Source organism: Impatiens glandulifera, chromosome 2 (genome assembly GCF_907164915.1).
Source record: "Impatiens glandulifera chromosome 2, dImpGla2.1, whole genome shotgun sequence".
In the NCBI taxonomy this organism is placed as follows: domain Eukaryota; kingdom Viridiplantae; phylum Streptophyta; class Magnoliopsida; order Ericales; family Balsaminaceae; genus Impatiens; species Impatiens glandulifera.
Window position 1 is genome coordinate 19,323,746 of NC_061863.1, and position 24,590 is coordinate 19,348,335.

The window sequence follows — 24,590 nt, forward strand, 5'->3', positions numbered from 1 at the left end:
CTTTTAAATCACACACATATGTGTGAATTAAATCAATGATTTTCTAATTAAGAGATTGTCAGACAATTCTTTAGCAAAAATTTTTTTGTTATACTTATTATTCAATAAATAAGATAATGCGACAACAACAAGAAGACAATTAACCACAGTATGTTTTACTTCACCCTTGCTTTAATATTTTGACTCTACTTCAAAGTTTCCTTAACTATCAAATGATCATATCTCACTATTAATTGGGAAATTTTGGGTTTAATGGACAAAATAATGTTTTCCATCGTCGATGGCTATCATGGCTGTAAATGCCAAAAAAAACATACATAAATCAATTAAATAAAATCAACCTATAATAATTAGTATGCCTTTTTTTTTTTATTAAAGGTCATGTTGTATTAAAATGATTTAATTAAATAAATTTATAAACGCAAGGGGTGATCAATTTTAGAAAAATGTAAATAAATAGAAAGACACTAACAAAGAAAAATGTGTTAGATTCTTATGAAATCATAGTAGTCTCATCTATGACAAACCCTTCATTTTTTATCGAGATGAACATACATAGAGATCCTCTCATTTCCAAAAAAAATCCTTTAAATGTCATGCTTTATATTGCATTATTTCCAAATCATCCAATAAAGATCCAATAAATGTTTGACCCGACTATCCAGTTTATTGTAATCAAAAGTCTACCAATTGGTAAATAAGAATACTATGGAGTAAGGATTAGATGTATGAGACGAAAAACTAAAACAAAATGTAGCATATTTTTTGGAAAACATATCAACTTTTATTTCAAAGAGACGTGAATGTGAAGGGCATTCAAAAGTTACGAGCAAAGAGAATCAAAGAAAAAAAATAAGTAAAAAAAATTAAGCCCTATCATCTCAAATAAAGTTGGTTAATCATTATATAATTGAATTATTGATAACTTAAGTCTCTTATTTCTATCTTGTTCTCACTTATGTGCTTCGATTTCAAACCTTATATTGCGAAGATGATTAGCAAGGGTTGTGAACACAAATGTTTATTACTTTATTTAAGAAAAAGACTTATAAGAAAGTTTATATAACTCGGTAATATAACACAAATCTCATTTTTATATGGTCATGAGTTCGAGCTTTAGTGACCTTTTAAAAAAAGAGATAACCAAAAGACAATTCTAAAAAGTCTTGCCTAGACATTAGAAGAATCAAACCAAGATAACTAAAATTTATTTTGATAATTTGAAATATCTTATATATAGATTTTATGAATAAAATTCTAATTAATATAGTTAAAAATTTGTTAATAACTTTCCATGTTTAAAGTTTTGTGTGTTACTTAACCAACACATTTTTTATTGATTTTTTTCACCTTATACAAAGAGTAAAAAATACATAATTATTAGCATAAGAACCGTTATTGATATTTACATAGTTGGTCTTTGGCGATTATGAGAGTCATATTTAAAATCATCTTTTTATAAACGATATAATTAAAAAGGTGATCAAAATTTATTCCTCCACAAGTTTGCTATAATTTGAACACATCACTCTCAAAAATTTGTATAAATATAAATTTGACCTTTTAAAAGACAAAATCTATATATTATATATAGGGGATAACTTGTTACACATTAAATTATAGAATTATTCCAATAAATAAATTTATTGGAACTTTGGCTTCTCAACTCTCTTCGTCTCTCTTCATATTATGTCTATCCATTTGAATTGAACTCTAGGAAGTAGGAATTGATATTTATCAATATATAAATATATATATATATATATATATATATATATATATATATATATATATATATATATATATATATGCTTGCTAGGGAATGAAGCATCTGCTTGTCATATTTCCACATTATTAATCTTATATCTATGTTGTTGTTTTAAAAAATTGGTTCCTAGCTAGTTCTGATATTTTGTTGTTTGTTTATGTTTCGTTTGCTAGACTGATGGTAGTGTTCCAAACACACTTGTTATCATAAATTGTGATATTGTTAAACATAGGGTTGCTTCAGCTCAACATATCACACTGGTAAGTGTATCAATTCTGACATTGTAAAAATAATAGTTCATTCTCTTTTTCAATGTTCTACCAATGGAATAATGTATGTTTTGGTTGTATGATCTTTGCAGTTAAATGAAAATTCTAGTTCTCCATTTGTGAAGAAATTCAAAACAATAATTCACCCTGGAGAGGTATTAATTATTTTAGTTGTTTTATATCTTTTCATAATTAGAATATAGGGATGTTCTAAAATTAAACATGTTAATTTGTAATTATTATTTAGAGGCCCGATATTCTTGACATCTTATTAGCCTTATCTGCAATATGCATTCATTATTCTAGATATAACGCCTTTCAGTTTTATAGATTGTTCTAGAAATATGATCACTAGTGTATATATGTGTTGTAAAGATTTCAGGCCGCTATTATCCATAATATTATATATCATTTCATCTTCATTCTTTAAACACAAATCTTGATTGTATATGGAATCATCACAGGTGAATCGAATCAAAGAACTTCCTCAAAATAGAAATATTGTGGCCACTCACACTGACGGTCCAAATGTATGCATCTTGTTGCGTTCTTCTATATCTGAATTATATTGAGACACTTAAGATTCATTGAGTTTTTTCTATCTCGATCTAAAGCATTCAATTTCTGTTCAGGTTCTAATTTGGAATGTTGAGAGCCAGCCTAATCGACAAGCTGTGTATGGAGCCCAAAATTCTTGTCCAGATTTGGTACGTGATGCTGCACAATAAAATGTTGTCATGATACAATCATTTTTTCAAATATTTATAGTTATATCTTATACACTTAAATTTGCAGATTTTAACTTAAATATTTCATATATTAAGAAACATCTTTGAATGATATTTATTTTGAGTTGTAGTTTATAATAGAGTTCTAATGCATAAAAGAATCATTACCTAACATGCAGGTACTTATTGGGCATAAAGAAAATGCAGAATTTGCTCTTTCCATGGGCCAAACTGAACCTTTTGTGCTTTCCGGAGGTTGGAAACTCATTATACCTTTGAAATGTTTTTAGTACAAATTGTTTTTCTTATATTTAATAAATACAATGTTTTTTGATATTAGGTAAGGACAAATTGGTGGTTCTATGGAATATTGAAGATCATATCTCCACCTTGGCTTTAGAGACACCATCTGGTGGTGGTAGAACCATAAGAAACTCCAAGGCTGGTGGGAGTTCTGTTGAAAGTATTACTACTCTTCATCCTCGAGGTACTTATCTAGGACATCAAGATACAGTTGAGGATGTACAATTTTGCCCTTCAAGGTAGAGAAATTACATTTGTAAATTGATCTTTATGCTTGATATTTCAATCTATATGCAGTTTATGATATTTTTAAGTAAATTCTTTTTTTGTATGTACTAAAGTGGACAAGAGTTCTGTAGTGTGGGTGATGATTCATGTCTCATACTTTGGGATGTAAGGACAGGTTCAAATCCAACTATCAAGGTACCTACATTCCTTTAAATTACTTTAAGAAGCTTACAAAATTGATTTTTTTTTATTAAAACTTGATTCTCTATCTCTTTTTCAGGTTGAGAAAGCTCATGATGCTGACATTCATTGTGTTGATTGGAATTCACATGATCTTAACCTTATTTTGACCGGGTAAGCATTGAAATGTGTTTTTTTAATTATTTTTTTCATCTTTTGTGATTCTGAATTTTATTTGGTATTATTCAACAGATCAGCTGATAATACAGTAATGATGTATGACCGTAGAAAACTTACTTCTGGATTACCCGTTCATGTATTTGAGGGTCACAATGCTGCTGTTCTGTGTGTACAGGTTTGAAAAATATGATGACTACTGTTTTCTAAATATTTTCATGAAGGGAAATAATATAGAAAGAACAAATGCTTCAATTTGTTTTCCAGTGGTCTCCAGACAAGGCATCAGTTTTTGGAAGTTCATCGGAAGATGGAACATTGAACTTATGGGATCATGAAAAGGTTTGAAACCTAATTAATATATGATGAATTGTTTTTTATTATAAATTGATTTCAAAATTAAATATTTAAATTTCATTCATGTTGAAGATGGGTGGAATGCAAGAACTTGGTGGATCATCAGATAGTTCACCGGGCTTGTTATTTAACCATTGTGGTCATAGGTAAGAAACTTATTATTGTATTTCTTTCTTTCTTTTTATATTTATTTGTTTTGGATATATCAATTCAGAGTTTTATATTTATTTATTTTGGATATATCTATTCAGAGGCAAAGTTGTGGATTTCCATTGGAGTTCTTTTGATCCTTGGACAATCGTTAGTGTGTCGGATGATGGAGACAGTATTGGCGGTGGTGGTACTATGCAGGTAATAATTGTTTTTAATAATTTCTATTGTTATGAACCATTAATATGGTTAGATTATTAAATGAGTAATTGGTAAATGTTGTTGTTTTTGTAGATATGGAGAATTATAGACATGATTTACAGACCACGAGAGGAGGTTCTGGCTGAGTTAGAGAATTATAAGTAAGATATAATCAATTTCAACACCTCTTAATAAATTATTAATTTTCTTTTGTTTTTAACACTGATATGATGGGCTAAACTTTAATGTCTTTGATCGTTATTATGTAGTCATTTTAATCAATGGTATCAAAATATTTTTTAAATTACTTGTCCTATTTCATTAGTGTTATATCCTACTATAATAGAGAAAGTTTGAGAGTTTTCAAGAATAGAGTGAAAAATGCTAAGAAAACTATGTTTTAATTTTGATCAAAACAAAAAAATTAGACCAAAGATCCCAAAAAGGCTTGTACTAGCTATAAGCCATGTAAGATTCAACATTCTAAAGCATATTAAATCCATACACAATGAAGTGAGCTTGTTTGTTGTTTGGGTTATTTTGAAATTTTATTAAGTTTTTTTTAAATATTTTTTTGATAAAAAATATTTCATATTTTTTTTGTGAGTATAGTATAACCTACTGGATAATTTAAAGGGACAATTATGGTGCGAATCTTTATGGAGATATTGAGTAGTACTAACTTCTTAAATTGGAAAAATCATTAAAAATAATAAAAAAAATTTATAAATACAAAGGTTTTCAAACGGATAGTAAGGTAAACCTCTTTAATTGTTTTTTTAAGTAGATGCATGACAATACAATCTTTCTATTTAAAATATACATTTCATTAATATTAGACCAAAAAAATTTATTTTATTGTTTTTGAGAATTCTCTTAGAGTTTTTATGATTATTTAAATAAATATTAATTTATTTAAAAAATGTTAAATGTGATAATTTTGAAAAGGTGAGTAGTTTTTGGTTAAAATATTTAAAATAAATAAATTTATAATAATAATTTTAATTTTTGTAAATAAATAATATTTTAATATTTTGATTAATGAATTGAATAATTTAGATGATGAAAGAGTGAATAAAATTATGTTTGATTATGATTTAGTCTAAGAGAGAAATCAATTGAACAAATCCAAAGAACAATAATTAATAGTTTTCAAAATTGTGAGAGTAAGAAAGAAAACTACACAACTAAACATACTTCATAATTTCATTTAAAATATTTTAATATTAAGTATTATATGACAATATATATTTAATAATATTTTTATTATTGTGTAATCTTAACAATCAATTGTGTTCCTCCATAAATAAGAACTCGCTCAATAAATAAAGAAATCCTAATAAAAATATTAAGGCTTTTTGCCTCAATTTTTTAATTTCGTCTGCTATGTGCTTCTTACAAATTCTATATTTTGAGCAATTGGTGTTTTATTGGTAATAAGAAAGCTATTTCTCTTCGGATATCAAAAAACGTCTTATGATGTTCGATAATATTAAATTTTAGATCGAGTGAAATCCCAAAAGTTACTATTCTTGGAAGCCAATGTTGCAGATCTTTGTGGACAAACTTTGTTCATACAAAATTTCTTTATCATCAATTGAAAAAATCTTAAGTATAACCGGTGTTCATTCCAAGGTTCATATTAGTTTTTTTATAACTATTTTAATATCAACAATCGATTATGGTGTATCGAAACACTATTTCTCTCACATTTTTTTTTATTCATGTCTAAATTAAAAGAGATTATTTAAAAAATAATATTATATCTAACTTCCAATAATTTAGATTCATAAATTCATTGACGTTTTTATGTTATATTTGGTTATATATTCATGGACATGTCTCTAAATTTAATTATTATTGAAATTATTGCTTATAAAAATAAACAATGTCATGACAAACTCACTCAATTATCTTAAATGTATTCTTGTTATAATTTGAATTCTTAACAATCAATAATTGAAAGATTTTTTAAATTTTTTTTCAGTGATTTCCAAACAAGGCATATGTTATGGAAACTCGACAGAAGATGACACCTGAGCTTGTGGGATAATAAAAAGGCTTGAAGCCTAATTAAACTACTAAATTGTGATGCAATGTTTTTTTATTAGAAATTAATGTCAAATATATTTTCATATAGAAAACTAATTCATTGCGATTCTCATTATATAGATGCATTATAAGATGCGGTGATTCACCTAACTTGTTTATTTAATTATTAAAGTCCTATCATTTCTATATGCAGTATTATCTTTTTCTATCAATTTAATCCTATCATTTCAATTATGAACATGCATATCATTACAGTATGAATCCCCAATAGAACTATTCTCGTATAATCATCAACATGTGGAAAAGAACTCATACCCGATGATATATTTGACATAGAATCAATAAGCGAATCTTCTCCATTTTTGAGGACTTCATCCATGATTTCTGGCTTCTGCTTCCTAAGATTGTTAAGAGACCTGCGAAAGCTTCCTCCAGACCAAACACTTGATTCAAACGGCGAGAAAGAAGTTCAATAGGGACCTACACGCGCCTCGCGGTGTGGTTTGTTGTCCCGACCGAGGTCCGAACTAACCTGTAAGCGAAAAGTGAGGAGAGGAGGGCGACCGACACCGATTCGATGCCAGGTCTCTCCAGAAGGGGGTTTTGACGAAATGCTCCGGTCGACGGTTGGAGAACCATTCATTGCACAACAGAACACGTTCTAGAGGGTGCACGACAACCGATCGAAGACGTTGGAGGATGGCAACCGACTTCCGATGTAGAAGCGCGGTCGCAGCGAGAATCCGTGTCGTTTGTGTCGTTCGTGTCAATCGTGTCGATTGTGCCGATCATGCCGATCGTGCCAACAACGACCCAAATATCCAATCTAGAAACTATAATCGTGATATCTCCCAATTCCTCCTGTAAAATTGAAATTCCTTCAGACATATTATAAGGGGGAAACAGACGCACCTACTGGAGAAATTTGAGATCATGCCGACGTCGGAAGCTCCGACGGCGTTGATGTGCCAGTCGTGCCCGAAGAGAGAAAATAAATCTCCAGAGAAAATTTCTCCAGCGGCATTGATGTGCTTGTCTGGTGTTACCTTATTTAAAATTGAATAATCATCAAAAGTAACATCTCGACTGATAATGGTTTTCTTTGCATCCAAACACCAGATGCGATATTCTTTAACTCCCGTAGTAAATCCCATAAAAAGGCTTTCTTTCCTCATGGATCCAACTTTGATTCATCTAAATGATAATATACAGTAGAATAAAAATATGCAAAAAATCATAATCAGTTGTAAGTTTTTCCGACCATACCTCTAATGGAGTCTTGTCACCAAGTGTAGATGATGGTAGGCGATTTACCAAATGTTGAGCGTATGAACAACTTCTGCCCAAAATTTCCTGTCTAACCCAGCATTAGACAAATACATCGAACTTTCTCCACCAATGTCATGTTCATACGTTCCGATACTCTATTCTGCTGTGGTGTTTTTCTGACTGTGAAATGTCGAACTATGCCACACTCTTGGCATAACTTCTGGAATAAATCATTATTGTATTCTCCACCGTTATTAGTCTGAAAATTTTTGATCTTTCTTCCTGTCTCGTCTTCAACTTGAGTTTTCCATTTAAGAAAAATCTCAAACACTTCACCTTTATTCTTCATAGTAAACACCCACACTCTTCTGGAAAAATCATCAATAAAAGTAACAAAATAATGTCTACCTCCAAGAGAAGGAGTCTTGGCAGGTCTCTAGACATCCAAGTGCACATAATCCAAAATACTCTTGGTGTTATGGATAACAGTGCCAAATTTTACTCGCCTTTGTTTTCCCACAATACAATGTTCACAAAAATGTAATTTACAAACTTTTGTACCTTTCAACAATCATTTCTTGACAAGAGTTTACATAGATTTCTCATCAGCATGCCCCAATCGCAGATTCCATATCTTTGTTACCTCTAATTCTTTACCGCTCCCGGAAGTTGATACACATGTTTTCTCATTAACTGTACTACCTTGATAGTAATACAAATTATTACTTTTCCTGATAGCTTTCAACATCACTAGCGCTCCAGAGATTACCTTAAGACTTCCATTTTCCATTTTCACATGTAGACCTTCTGACTCCAAGACCCCCAAAGAAATGAGATTCTTTTTCATATTCAGTATGTACCGAACATATCTGATAATTCTGGTGGATCTGTCATCATTTCTCAGTTTGATTGAACCTATCTCTTTTATTTTACATGTATTAGCATCTCCCATGTAAACAACTCCATCATCCAGCTCCTTAAAGTCAAAGAACCACTTTCAAACTGGTGTAATATGATAAGTGCAGGCTGAGTCCAATATCCACGCATCAGGATGTGATGTTGTGTGTGACATCGATAAAGTGTATTCTGAATCTGCATCAACTTTGTTTTGTGCAACATTTGCATCTTCAAAATCTTTTTCTTTCTTCTTCAACTTTGGGCAATTAGTCTTCCAATGTCCTTTCTCATGACAGAAAGCACATTCATCTTTGGCAACTCTACTTTCAGATCTTCCTCCTTTCCCCTGACCATCAATGCTTCATCTTCTGTACCTATTTTTTTTTCCTTTTGTCTTGCTTTCTCAATTCATGACTATATAAAACAGAACTTACAGCATCAAAAGAAACATTTCCCTTCCCATTAAGTAACATTGGTTCTAAGTGTTCAAATTCATCAGGAAAGGGCGATAGTAACATCAAAACAAGATCTTCATCCTCAAACTTAACATCAATGTTTACCAGATCTGCTACTAATTCATTAAACTTAGTAATATGTTCATTCATAGTAGTACCTGATTGTTAATCAAACCGGAACAAACACTTATTCATAAGGAGCTTATTCTAACCACTATTCTTCAGAAATTTGTCTTCCAATGCTTTCCATAGTTTCTGTGCAGAAATTTCGTTCTTCACAACATACTTCCGCTCTCTAGACAAGCATGATCGAATTGTTCCGCACGCCAACCGATTCATGATACTCCACTAATTTTCTTCTATATCATCTGGCTTTTCGACCTCAGTAGCAACATCTAGACCCTGCTGAAAAAGACAATCTAGAACATCACCTTGACACATGCCAAAATGCTCAATTCCATCAAAGATTTCTACTGCAAACTTCAAATTCGACATCGGTGTCCTCGTCTAGGATGACGAAGGAGTTGACGCCCTTTTGAAGACTCCACCATGCCAAGGACGAACCTTCGGCTCTGATACCACTTGTTGGGAAAAAACCTGATAGAAACACAAAAGAAGAAAACAACCGAAAGAACACACTAACAGAATTTGATAACGAAGTTCGGCCAAAATGTTTCCTACGTCTCCGAACACTAAGGCTATCAATTAATAAGAAAAAGAGATACCAATATTGGGTGCAATAAACCAAAGAGGGGAGAGTTTCTTTTATACACTAAGAAACTTCTCCAACTCCCATCATTTGTTAATAAGAATTTTTATATGGTAAGACCATTGTTTTTCAAAACTACTAAATGTACCAAATCTGGATGTGACTTATGGGCTTCATACACAACATATCGATTAGGCTGGCTCACCAAATTAGAACATGAACATGAACTGAATGTTTTAGATTGCGATGGAAAAACCTCGAGTGGTTCAAGGGTCACAAGATAATTTAGATATATAAGAAAGAAACAAGATGCATACATGGACGGTCGGTGTGAGTTGCCACCGTATTGCTATTTTTATTTTGAGGAAGTTCTCTATCTTGATTCATCTGTGATGATTCATATACAATCAAAATTTGTGTTATTCACTTCAAGAATGGATATAAAATGATATAAAATATTATGAATTATGGCAACCTGAAATCTTTACATAACATATATATATATACTACTGATCATATTTCTAAAACAATCAATAAAATTGAAAGCCAATAATATCACTATAGAATAATGCATGCATAGTGCAAATAAAAGTTAATAAGATTTCTAGAACATCATGCCTCTAAATAATAATTTCAAATTAACATATTGAATTTTAGAAACATCCCTATGTCCTAATTATGAAAAGATAGAAAAAAACAACTAAAATCATTCAATACCTCTCCAAGGTGAATAATTATTTTGAATATTTTCACAAAAAGAGAACTGGACTTTTTATTGAGCTGCAAAATCATGCAACCAAAGTATACATTATTTTTTAGTAAAACATTGAAAAAGAGAGTCAATTATTATTTTTTACAATGTCAAGAATAATAAATTTACATGTGTGATATGTTTAGCTGAAACAACCTTATGTTTAACAATGTCACAGGTTGCGATAACAAATGTGTTTGACACACTACCATCAGTTTGGCGAAAGAAACAAAAACACACAACAAAAATATCAGTAAGTAGAGACCAATTTTCTACGACAACATTGATTTAAGGGTAATAATGCGGATATATGACAAGCCATCCTAACCATATATATATAAACACCAATTCATACTTCCTATGTTCAATTGATATGGATAGATATAATATGAAGAGATAGCATCATGCATCTAAATAATGAGAATCACTACGAGTTAGTTAGCTATATGAAAATGTATTTGACATCAATTTCCAATCAATAATCAAGAATAGTGTATCACAATTTAGTAGCTTAATTAGGCTTCAAACCTTCTCATAATCACACTAGCTCAAGGTGTCATCTTATGTTGAGTTTCCATAACAGATGCCTTGTTTGGAGACCACTAAAAACAAATATATATATATATATATTATTGATTGTTAAGACCTTGAATATATTATAGATTGCAACAAGACTACATTTAAGATAATTGAGTGAGTTTTTCCTCACATTGTTTTTTTTTATAAGCAATAATTTCAATAAGAATAAAACATGAGACCTATTATTAGAAGAAAAAAGATTCAATGAATATAGATCCAAATATAACCGAAAAACAACAATGAATTTATGAATCTAAATTATAGTAAGTTTTGATATATTATAATCTTCAAATAATCTCATCAAATTTTAGACATGAATAAAAAATATGAGACAAAATAGTGTTTCTAAATATTAATGATTTACAATAATCGATTGATAAAGAACACTATTTGTATGTAAGATTCTATACATTTTATGATAAAAAAAATTGTATGAATAAAGTTTGCCCGTGAAGATATGCAACCTTGGCTTTCATGGGCAGTAAAATTTTGATATTTCACTCTCAATCTAAAATTTAATATTATAGATCATCAAAATAAGACAGTTTTTGGTACCATAAGAAGAGGAAGAGCTCGTTCAAAACCTAGAATTTGTGATAAGGACTAAATCGATATAAGTAAGAGGAACTTAGCGGCGACCGGATTAAAAATTGGAGGCTAACTTAATACTTTTGTTAGGGTTTCTTTATTTAATTTATTGAGTCAATAGGGACATATTTGATTATTAAGATTACATAATAATGAAAATATTATTAAAAATATAAATTGGCCATATAATACTTAATATCAAAATATTTTAAATAAAATTATGTCGTATGTTTGACGGAGTATAGTATTATTTTTTACCCTCAAAATTTTGGAAACTATTGGCTTTGTTTGAAATTATCTCTCTTAATAATTATATCACTTAATTAATTAATCAAAATATTATAATATAATTTATTTAAAATAATAAAAACAATTATTATAAATTCATATACATATATATTACATTTGGAGTATAAAGATCAATTTACAAATGTACTACAAGTCTCTACCTTGAAAACAAAATGTACATCCTCAACTATATCTTAATGTCCTAGGTAGGTAACTCGAGGATTAAGAAGTAGTAAAATTTTTAATAGTCCTATCACTACCACATATGGTGTCTTTAAATGCAAGGTAGATATATGATCTTCAATATTCCATAGAACCACCTATGGTGTCTTTAAATGCAAGGTAGATATATGATCTTCAATATTCCATAGAACCACCAATTTCCCCTTACCTTACCTGATATAAAAAAATAAACATTATAATTATTGAATAAAAAGAACAATAGTACCAAAAGACTACATTTAAGATAATTGGGTGAGTTTTCCATTACCTTGGTAAACAATAATTTCAATGAGAATCAAATTTGAGATCTAATATTAGAAGAAGAAAAAATGTCAATGAATATAGATCCAAATATAAAGAATAAACATTAATGAATTTATGAATCTTAATTATAGTAAGTTTTGATATAATATAATCTTCAAATAATCTCATCCAATTTAGATATGAACAAAAAATGTGTGAGAAATAGTGTTTCTAAATGTTAATGATTTATATTAATCTTGTAACTTTGGATGGACAGTAAATTTGGGGATTTCCCTCTCTGTTTAATATTATGGATAATCAAAATAAGACGGTTTTTGGTACAATCAAAATAAGATGGTTTCTTATTTACAAATAAAACACCAATTGCTCAGTGACTATATTTTCTCGTCAAACAAAAGACAACGAGAGAAAGTAACATTTAATCTCGTAAGATTATAACAGAAGTATGGATACCATTAAATGTTGGAATGTCAACATTGGACTTTTTTACGAAAGTAGTTGAAATAAAGTCCATGTGTACATGCGATAGTTGAAGAATTGGAAGACGTGTCTCATGTTGTTAGAGCTACAAATAGAGGAAATCTGTTCAATGTGTGCTTAAACAAATTACTATTTTTTGATTTATTTGGAATGCTGCAACATTTAACTTAGAATAACTATATCTTGGACAAACTATATATTCATATCTTGGATAGTGTGATTCTCATTAAAAATAAAAATCTTTGTGAATTTATTGTTGTTTTAGTCTCCTCAAAAATGAATTAATGAGGTGAGCTCATCTTGACCAAACACGTTAGTCTATATATATATTATCAAACTAATCAAGCATATGGTATACCTAGCAAATTAATTATAAAAGAATGTACATAAATGAAAATAACAAAGAGAATTAGGAGGTCCAATTAAGTAGGATGAAGAATAGACAAAAGACCATTGTTTCACAAACTGACTTCGGTAGGATATAAATAACCACCCTTAAGCAAGCTGAATGAATAAATCCACTCTCAAGCCCTCAATAAAACTCTAAAGAAAATCTGCCACTAAAGCTACATGCATTCTGGAATTTTCGAATTTTCGGGCAAGGCCTTAAGGTTCTGATTCAGGCGTTCAAAAAGTCTCCTTAAGAGTTAAGGAGTGTTCTCCAACTCCAAGTAAGCTTCCAATCACCCTCTGATTCAACCTACTAGTTTGAAATTGAAATTTTTATATTTCAATTTTCACAGTTTTATATATTGTCTAGTTGTTGGATTTCTTGATTAGAAAACACTCCTAAGATCATTTATAAGCTTTTTGTTGAAGCCAAATTCGATCAATCAACTTAAATTAGAAATTCCTAAATTTGAATTTAAAAAAAATTCAAAATCGGGTTTTTTGTTCTTGAGTTTTTCTCTAGAACAAAAACCCATAAAGCTTCCCAACATATTTCTAATGATGTTGAGAACCTATTTGGACCAATTTCAATCCATCTAGATCATTTTGATCAAAAACCAATTTTTATTTTTCTAAAAAATAATTTTTTTAGTTCTTGAATTGGTCAAAACGAACAATCAATGTTCATGTTTTGATTTCAATCAAGCATATGAAACATAAAGAATCTATTGACAAGCTCCTTAGGCTTCATTAAAGCCTTTAAACCAAAAATACGTTTTTATACAAAAACTTTTTGGTTTAAATGGAACCCCTTCACGATCGAATGATACATCAGGAAGATGTTATAAATGATCATTGGATCTATTGGAAGCTTCCCATGCTCTAGGATCGAAGGATCTGTGCTTCAAATGAAAACATCAAAACTTGCAGTTTTGATGTTCTTGAGGACCTGAAACCTAGCCCAAGTTTAGCCTCGACCGATGATTCTAGCACCCCGACCGAGAATCTTCGAATCTCGATCGAGGATTTCAACAAACTGACCGAGAATCTCTAAACCTTGACCGAAGGAGTCCGACCGAGTATTTTCACACCCGACTGAGAATTCTCAAACCCGACCGAGAATTCTCGCACCCAACCTAGGATCCCCGAACGAGGGGGTTCTGATCTAGGATTGAGAGTTTAAGCTCTGACCGATGAAAGTCAAACCTAGGACCGAGATAACCAGTCCTATGATCGGTTTGGTTTCACTTTTTAATTTTCAAAATTATTTTTTTAATTTCAGAAATCAAAACCATTTTCTAAAAATGTATAAAAAATATATAAAATATTTTTAAAATATTTTTAGAATATTTTCATAAAAATATTTTGATAGGGGCTTATTTGAAATTTATTTTTAAACCCTAATACATTTAAAACTGATATTCTTCAAGTGCATTCCTCTTCAATCGTCATAAGCTACAAGAGTTAGTATTTAAATATTGTTATTACTGTAAGAATGAAGATTTGACGTACCCTAATTTACAAATAATATTATTATTTATAATAATATTAACATAATATTTAGAATTTTTAATTTCAAAATAACCCAAAAAAAAGATTAAAATTCAAATTAGGGCTAACTATTGTGATAATTAAACATAATTAGGAAATTTAAATAAAAATTCAAAAATAATTCAAGGTTAAAATATTATATTTATTTTACCCAAATTAAAATCAAGAAGGGGTTGAAATTATTTAATTATGATTTTAAACATAAATTATGTATAATTTATGACTTCAAACAATTAAATAAATACCCCAAATACCCCAAAAAAATACCAAAAATAACCCAAAAATAAAAATTATAAACATAATTTTTGTTATGTTTCCAAAAATATTTTTTTGGAATTTTTGGTGAAGAAAAACGTAAGAAAGGGGTTAAAATTCGATTTCAAATAACCCTTTTATAAAAAATAAAATTGATAATCATGTGTAGCTGAAATTATATTTAATTGATGCAGCATGATTCAAGGTCATTGAATCAACACTAGATTTTAATCCAGCACCCAAAAATCATCCACGCATGCCTGCTATAATAGAGCACGTGCGCGCCCGGTCCACACGGATACATCTAGCGGGACGCTAACGCCCATTTGTCCAGTCGCCCATATGCAAACGGAACGCCACATAACGACAACGTAGGACAGATCAAAACGACGTCATTTTGATCGTCTTCTTCGCTGATATCTATAGGCCGCGACGAACTTCGGCATTTCTTCCAGAAGGGATAGCTTTGTCATTTATCCACCTAATCACTTTGTTTTTGTTTCCACGTGATCGCCTCATTATCGTCTTCAATAACCCTATACCTAGGATCGACACCTTAGCCTAGAACTAGGTTTCCATGAATAGTATAGAATTAGGGATAGAATTTCAAATTGACCAATTGAAGTAGAATTTGATCACCTTAATCGACCTAGCTGGGGTATAAATACTCCTCAACTACCCTTCTACCAGATCATCAAATAAACATTACATATTACAACATAAATCAGAGAATTCAAATTTTGCCAAGAGCTGGTTTTTGTGAAAACCTTCTCCGTCGATCAAACCTTTAACCAGGTTTATAGAAAGCTTCCAACTACTCCTTGGAGTGTTCTCCAATTGTTTGTAAGCATCCAGAACCTTTATATTTTGATTCGTGATTAAAAATTGGATTTTTCTAAGTTTGATCGGTTTGATCTGTTATAGGGTTCAATTGTATGATTTCTTTGTTTAGAATCATCCATATATGTTATATGAACTTTTTGTTTAAAGAGATTTGATCAAATCAACCTTAAACTAAAAAAACGAAATTTTGAATTGAAAATCTGGATTTTTGTTCTTGAGATTTGAAAATTTTGTTCTTGAGCTTTAATCTTGATATTTTCTATTCAAATAGCTGCTAAACATGTTTGTAAACATGTTAGGATGATTTTTAGATCACTATAACATCATCCCTATCATGGTTGATCAAACTCTATTTATGAAAATTTTGAATTTGGATTTCATTTTCAAAAATTGTTATAGAGCTGCAATGATGTTCTTGTTTTGATTGTGTTTAACTATATTCATTATTTCAAAGATAATAGAACAAAAAGAAGACCTTGAAATGGTCTAATTCAAAAGATCCCAATTTTGACTAAAAAACCGTTTTTAAAAATTGATCTTCGTAAAGATCTATTGTTCGTGAGTAGGTTAGGACTTTTGTTCTTCATGATAATATGAATCATCTGTAACTTACATATCATGATTCCATGATATATATCAAAAATTATAGATTTTGTGATTCTTGACCAAATCAAGAACACCCGACAACCGAGTCATGTAGGACCGAGACCGAGAATCTTTGGTCCTGACCTAGACCAATGACCGTTGTTTTTTAGTCAAGATCGAGACTGATGATCATTATTCTTGAGCTAGGATCGAGGATTAGGACCAATGTTCATGAGTAAGGACTGAGGAGTCCGACTGAGATTTCTAACCTCAGACCGATAAATCTGATCTGGGACCGAGCCTCTTAGGTCCACAATCGAGAAACCTAGACCTATGACCGAAAGTCTTAAATCCCAGGACCGAGCAGTCCGAGTTTGACACTGAGCCTCTCGAACCCTGGACCAAGCCATCCGGTCTCTTAACCCATGCTCACAATCCCTAGTCTAGACTACCCCGGTCAAGATCGAGTCCGTCCGAGCCCAAATTTCTAAAAACGGACCCATACCCTAGGACTCCGGTCCTAAGGTCTGTTTGGTTCCACTTATTAAAATCCAAAATTATTTTTCTAATTTTGGAACCCCAATCCATTTACAAATAATTCTGAAAGGTTAGAAAATGATATATAAATATTTTCAGGATATTTCATAAACCAATATTTTGGCTAAGGCCCTATTTGGAATTTATTTTTAAATTCTAACACTTTTTCTGATATTTTTCAGGGTTTTACTCACTATTATATCAACTCAATCGTAGGTACGCCCTTTTAAATAATTTTGTATAATTATTTACGCAATCTAAACATATCTTTATTTAAGACCCCCAGACTACTAATTAAAGAAAATAAATGTTATACATAAATCTTAATAGCTAGACTTTGTTTATTTTAAAATTTAAAATAGTCATTCGACAGGCGCGAAGGACATAACGCGAAAGTCATTTCCGAAGCGTGACCAAAAATAGAACCCCTTATAGAAACTCTATTATAAAATACGTTTATACACACGTACACCTTTTATTGATTTTTCTAAAATCAATTTGCCACTCTAATTTCAAATAAATAATCTTTTAAATTAATTATGTTTGATTAATTTAAACCGAGTTTTAACCAAATTGTTATTTGGTCCCTAAATTATTAAAATTTAAATAAAGTTAATTATTTTTATATAATTAATTTCTAAAGATCCCAAGTATTCTCAAAATCTTTTAAATTAATATTTTAAAACGAAGATTTCCTGACACACAAACCAAGGTTAAAACGCATAGAATCTGGAGTCATCTTAATATTCCCTGTATTGCCACGTGTCGTTCACGACACATGGTAATCTGCGGGGGAGCAATTCATATGGGTTACAGCTTTCTTGGCGACTCTATTGGGGACAAATATCTTTTAATTTAAAAATAAAATAAACCTTCATAATAGTCTACCTTACATGGTCTATAACCCCAAAAGGTACCTAAACTTTATCCTAATAATTGCCAGAAATCTCAAAATAGGTATATCACCCGGAATTACCTAAAGGAGTATCAGATCGAAATTCTATACTCCTACGAATTACGTGAAGACCGATAATACCGGTCTGTTTATCGAGAGATGTTGCGAGAGGAAAAATTAGGAAGCCGGAATGGATCCCCCTTGTCGGCTTTGAGATATCCGTTAGGATGCGACCTTAGCGATGGTGTGGAGAGATTCCAACCCATACCTCAACAGAACCTTATCACACAAAACCTAGTTACATACTCAATAGTTGTTTGACGTGCCCAAACAATAAAGCCTCGACAAAGTCAAACATGTACGTGGTTTTTTATTATACATGCATACATTTATAATATATATAATAAACATAAATAAACATATTTGTTTTTATAAAAATCAAACGACATGTTTGTCAAATTGATTATACGATCATAGAATGTCTCTTCTAGAGAACAATGATATCTTCCCTTAGAGCCACCATTTTCATGAAAGGGAATGGTACTATCGAGTTTATGGTCTTAGTATCGCCCTCAAATTCACCCACTTCCAAATCCATCATAATTTCATAATGGAGATGCAAGGAAAATGGGACCCAGTACACATGGCCTTCATGTTAGGAGATCGTCAGATCTGTCCAACCATCAAAGATTCAAGGCCATTATGATGATCAAAAACAAGAACATCATAAAACTTAAACCCTACACGAAATCCATATCCCTTTGACGTCGACACAACGAAGAATTCAAGTATACGAAGACAATGACTGATAAGATTTCGGCAAGAACCTACCTAGACCTTCCACAATGGGTAAACCTTCCCACTCAGACCATAGAAATACCACTAAATTTCACTACCTCCCTACTCACCATGACAATCATGATGTCTCACTTTCTCCTCGCCCCGACAGGTAGCCGTGCGCCATCCACCAAAATACTGGAAGTGGCTTACCACCTTAGGCTGGAGATAAGAATCCCACTGACATCATCCTAGTTGAAACATTGTTAAGGTTAAACAAATCATATTTCACCTACCACCTCAATAAGAGAGGATCTCCGATCATCCTCTATATTTAGCTCCTAGAAAAGATGGAACATATACCTCCTGCACCCTTTGTAAATTTGATGAGCGATTCCCTCCAATGCCGACGCATCAGGAGCCCCAAGCCGGAAATACCCGTCAACGACAATGACTCCATACATGAGCTTCTACCTTAGTACGATATTAAAAGAATGGTCTACCTCATATATGATAAACCCATAATCAGGCTTATGGGTCTCAAATGGATTACTTCTTACTACACCAGTGAGCTCTTTAAGAAATTCGGGCGAGACTGTATGCCTCCTATCGTGACTGCGTGGTCGCCATTGCAGGCCCATCGAGCACAACGACTTTGGCAACTACCTTGATTTGTGGAATGACGCAGTTAAGATGGGAATTCCAAAAGATAGGGAGAACTTTATCGACCAGATCAACAAGGAATTCCGACATCAACAAGAGGAAGTAGAAGAGAGTGAAGGTTTCATCACCTCTATCTGCTTCATCCGAACACGCTCCCCCTGAAGAGGAGCACTAAATTTTACCCCTTTTTGAATAAACAATAAAAGTTAGAAAGCTTAGTATAATCAGCTAGCAAACCCAGAACTCCGCATTTTTGAAAGATGTAATATCAGAGGTTCTTTTAAAAGCAAGTATATAAAACCTTATGAGATGTTTATATATAAGACATGTTATTTGCATATGCATTTTTGCTATTTTTTATAATTGAAATTCTCCACTCTACAATAATCGTAGTCATCCACGATGTCCATGCTGACGAATATCGAGTTGGTCCTCTAGGTAGATACTTCCACGCTAATCAATGCAATTTTGAAAATTACAGTCTCAACCCCATCATTAGGTTCTTAAAATACAAAGTAAATTACAAATGCATAATGGAGATGCAGCAAAGGTAGAATCCCTACAAAAGAGTTTACCTCCTCGGTAGAAGATCCATATCCCCAACTATAAAATAATTCCAAGCTATTATGATGACGGATAACAAAAATTGTATATATTTAAGATCATTTATAGACTCGATGTCTATTGAAAAGCTTCTACAAAATGAGTACCGCCTCTCCAAAACAACCTTCGATGTTATCATCGTCGGCATGCGCATCAATTTCCAAGCTTGTGCTGAAATGGAAGTAAAAGATGGGGAAATTCCTATGACATCAGAATCACCTATGGTGACAATATCAGTTCTACTGGCTCATTTCTTCATAGCACCAGCAAATGATAAGTCATCCTCGAGAATAATTGAGGTAGCACATCAACTGCGAAGGGGCAATAAAGATCCTTCAAGTGTTATCTTAGTAGAAACACTCATGGGGCTTGAACAACTCGTATGGATCTTCCATTGTGAGTAAAAGGGGTTCCCCCTTAATTCTCTACACCTGGCTTCTTGGCAAGCTCAAGCACCTACTGTCATTTTTGCCTAATGCCATCATATCTCCCTTAATCCAATACCAAATAATGAGGGAAGCTTTACTCGAACTCCTGGTACAAGACAATGATGAAATCTAGGACATCCTACCCTAGTATCCCATCAAGAAAATGACTTTCTTAATGAATGACAAACCAATAATTATGCTCATGGGTTTGTAATGGATTACCTACTACAATACCCATGATATGTTTAGGAAATACGACTATAGCTACATTGAATTTGTTGTCGCGGTAGATAAACCTAACGACCGAAGGATCTATGCAATACCTCGGAAAATGGATACCTTCTAGATGAATGTCCAAGAAAAACGAACAAAATATCTGGAACTTATCTACAACCAGTATGATAAAACCTAGACAAATGACACGGAAGAAGATGTTAATGTCGAAGAAGACTATGTTTGGACCTAAAAGTTTTTACTTTCGTCAAATACTTTTTCCCCTTTAGACTCTTTTGTAAAAATATCAATAAAATAGTCTCTGTAACAAATGTTGCGAGTATGTTTATATACAACTCTATATTTGTTTATCTAATTGAATCATAAAAGAGATCCTTACTCTCTAAGATTCATATCTTGTGCATTTGCATTTTGTTACATCTGCAAAAAAATTATCTTTCTCTATTCAAAATCGTAGTCCGCCAGTTACTTTGAACAAGTACAGCCCCACGAAGAAGAGATCCAAGAACTTGACATTTTGTGCGCTAAGAAATGGTCGAAGGAACTCCGAAAATCAATAAGGATACGGTATCTCCAATTGAGTTTACTAAAGTAAAGGCTACTCTTAAGAAAGTAACGGAGAAGTTGTCAATATTACCAAACTTGATCACCAAGCTTGCTATTCCTATTCAGGAACAACCATCCTCGTCACGACAGCCACACAAAAATGCTCCACGTATCATCCCACCACTCAAGATTAATCTTCAAACTCGTTGTAACATCGATGAAACATCTCTCTATGAAGAACCTCCTAAAGATGATAATAGGTCAACAAGAACCCAGCTAGAATCTGTTGATAACCCCAATTCCCAAGAAGGCGCAAACCCTATGATCATTCCTCCTACGGAATATGAGATCCAAATAGCTCAGTTAAATACCAATCAAGCAAGTTCTAAGATCAAGTCAACCAGTTGACAAAGAGTAGTATTGATGAACACCATGATTAAAAAAATTCTATGAAAACTGTCGAATGAGCAATCATCCCTTTTGTGATAAGATTGACCTCTCTATCAATGTATGTAGGCAAGAGTGACCCTTCTACTTTCTTCCAGATATACACAATGGTTATGACACCTTTATACTTGGGAGAACCAACTATCCTTCATTTATTTCTACAATATTTAGATGGTGCGGCCTTATGTTGATATCACCAAAAGAAGATAATTTTATCTTCAAACTATCGAGGAACTCGCCTCAGCCTTCATAGAACGTTTCAGCATTCATCTAAACTTAGAACGACATGAGAAAAAGCTCAAAACGTGAAACAAGGCGAGAACAAGAAATTCACAATTTTCAACGAACAATAAAAAGTTGTGTGTGATATTATAATAAATAAAGAAGTCTATAATGACAATCCTGATGAGATGTCTTCGTTTTTTGTAATAAAGCGTCCAAAAAATGTCAAAGTACAATTTCAAATATTTGTTAGATGATGATGATGTTTCTTTCCAGTCTGATATTAATTTTGAAATAAAAAACTTCTTGGAACACGAGGACGAAATCGTTTCCGCGGCTGAAATGACAATCGAAATAAACCTCAATACGACAAATGATCATCAAATTGTGTTGATTGGACAAATTCTGAGTGATAACGAACGCCATGAAATGATAGAATTGATAAAACCCAACAAAGACGTGTTCGACTAGTTTTATAAGCATATGCTCGGAGTGGATCCTTCTATTTTTCGACATCATATTCCCATATATATCCTAAGGATAAACCCGTCAAACAGAAGTTAAGACAGATGAAAATTGAGGTTGTTACCAAGATAAAAGCGGAAGTTCGTTAAAACAATTAGAACAAAATTCCTCGAAACTGTGGACTACCCCATATGGATATCCAATGTGGTTCCTGTTTTAAAGAAAGCCGGAAGAACTTGCATGTGTGTAGACAACCGCAATTTTAACAAAGCCAAACCTAAGGATAGTTTTTCTTTATCCCATATCGACATTCTAGTCGATCACGCCGTTGGTAGTCAACTGTTGTCTTTCATGGATGGATTTTCAAGATATAACTAAATCATAATCGCTGAAGAAGACAAAAAGAATACCACATTTATTATAGAGGTGTGCACATTCTGTTTCAGGGTCATGCCACTCGGTCTCAAAAACATCGAGACTACTTACCAAAGAGTAGTCACTATGATCTTACATGACATGATCCACAAGGAAGTGGAAATCTACATTAACGACGTGATCATGAAATCTAAAGATCGGTAGGATCACCTTCCCAACTTAGACAAATTCTTGTAAAGAATTAGAAAATACCGGTTTTGATTAAATCCTACGAAGTGTGCTTTTGGAGTCACCGTTGGTAAGATGTTATGTTTTCTTATTACGCAACGAGAAATAGAAATTGACCACTCCGAAATTGAGGCAATTACGACTATGCCTACACCTCAAATGAAAGAGAAGTCCGAGGTTTTCTCAGCAAAATCCAGTTCATTAGTCGGTTCATTATCAAACTGACTCTCACTTGTGATCCTTTTTCAAGCTACTGTAAAAGGATTAGAAATTCTAATGGGAAGACACTTGTCAACAAGCATTTGAAAAAATCAAAGACTATCTAAAGCCACCACCAGTCCTTATGCCACCAAGGCCTGGTATTCCCTTAATTTTTTATCTCACATAGACAGACTCGACTATGGGAAGCCTATTAGCTCAAGAAAAAAAAGAACAAACTCAAGATTGTTGTTTACTATTTCAATAAAAGAATGTCTGGATGCGAATTAAACTATTTATCACCTTAAAATGTTTGTTGAGAACTTACATGGGTCACCAAAAGATTGAGACATTATATGCAAGTCCACTCCATCAAGCTGGTATCCAGGTTAGATCCAATCCATTATTTATTTCAACGAACGTTGCTGTCTTTCAGACTCGCTAAATGAATGATGATGATTTCTGAATACGATATAACATATACGGTTCATAAATCTGTTAAAGGAAGCGTTTTTACAGACTTATTAGAAGATCAACCTATCACGATCGAGCCTTCTTAAGAACTTGACTTTCCCGATGACACCATAATGCATGTCTCTTTAGACACGTGTAATCTAATATTTGATAGGGCATCATCCAAACATGGCAATGGAATTGGAATTCTCTTGATAGATCCCAAGGGAACCTATAATCCCATCTCTATTAATTAGTTAGAATACTCTATAACCAACAATGAGGCTGAGTACGAGGCATGTCTCTTAGGTCTCAAAATCGCATACGAACGAGGAGCAACTAAACTAGATGTAGTTGGCGACTCTAACCTGGTTATATCTCAGGTTAACGGATAATGGCTAGTACGAGGGGAAAATCTTAAACCCTACCATACTTGCCTACTCTGATTTATAGACAAGTTGATTACGTGCCTTTTGTGCACGCGCTAAGAAGCCAAAATCACTTTGTCGATGCTTTATTTATGCTAGTAGTGATGACCCAAATCTTTGTTGGAATTAACGTCAAACCTTTGAAATTTTTGCAGAAATAGAATCTCAATTTCAAAGTCGGAGTGGTAACCTCCGTTCAAGTGCCTAGTAAACCTTGATCGATATTCTTTAAAAATACATCGAGTATGGAGAATATCCTTCCCATTTCTGAGCTAAGGAATGAAGAGCCCTACGCCTGTATTCCACTAACTATGCTTGAATAGCTAACAAGTTATATAGACAATCTTTTGATATTCAAAACATGATTTATGTCGATGGTCCTAAAACACGACGGATCATAGAGAAAGTACACATAGGAGTATGTGGTCCACACATGAATGGACTAGCCATTGCCAAGAAAATACTTTGTCTTGGATATTATTGGCAAAATATAGAACAAGAATGTATCAGATATATAAAAAGTTTTCACAAATGTCAAATCTATGCTAATCT

General features: G+C 32.2%; 1 protein-coding gene across 1 annotated transcript; it reads left to right on the forward strand.

Annotated features, from left to right (window-relative positions):
* The first annotated feature begins 280 nt into the window (after positions 1 to 280).
* On the forward strand, positions 281 to 4,526 carry LOC124924462 (WD-40 repeat-containing protein MSI4-like). Its single transcript, XM_047464498.1, has 14 exons — positions 281 to 295; positions 1,942 to 2,028; positions 2,130 to 2,192; positions 2,502 to 2,567; positions 2,670 to 2,744; positions 2,945 to 3,020; positions 3,106 to 3,307; positions 3,410 to 3,491; positions 3,577 to 3,650; positions 3,729 to 3,831; positions 3,921 to 3,995; positions 4,083 to 4,156; positions 4,262 to 4,361; positions 4,455 to 4,526. The coding sequence occupies exons 1-14, from the start codon at positions 281 to 283 to the stop codon at positions 4,524 to 4,526; spliced, it is 1,164 nt and encodes a 387-aa protein (XP_047320454.1).
* The last annotated feature ends 20,064 nt before the right edge of the window (positions 4,527 to 24,590 follow it).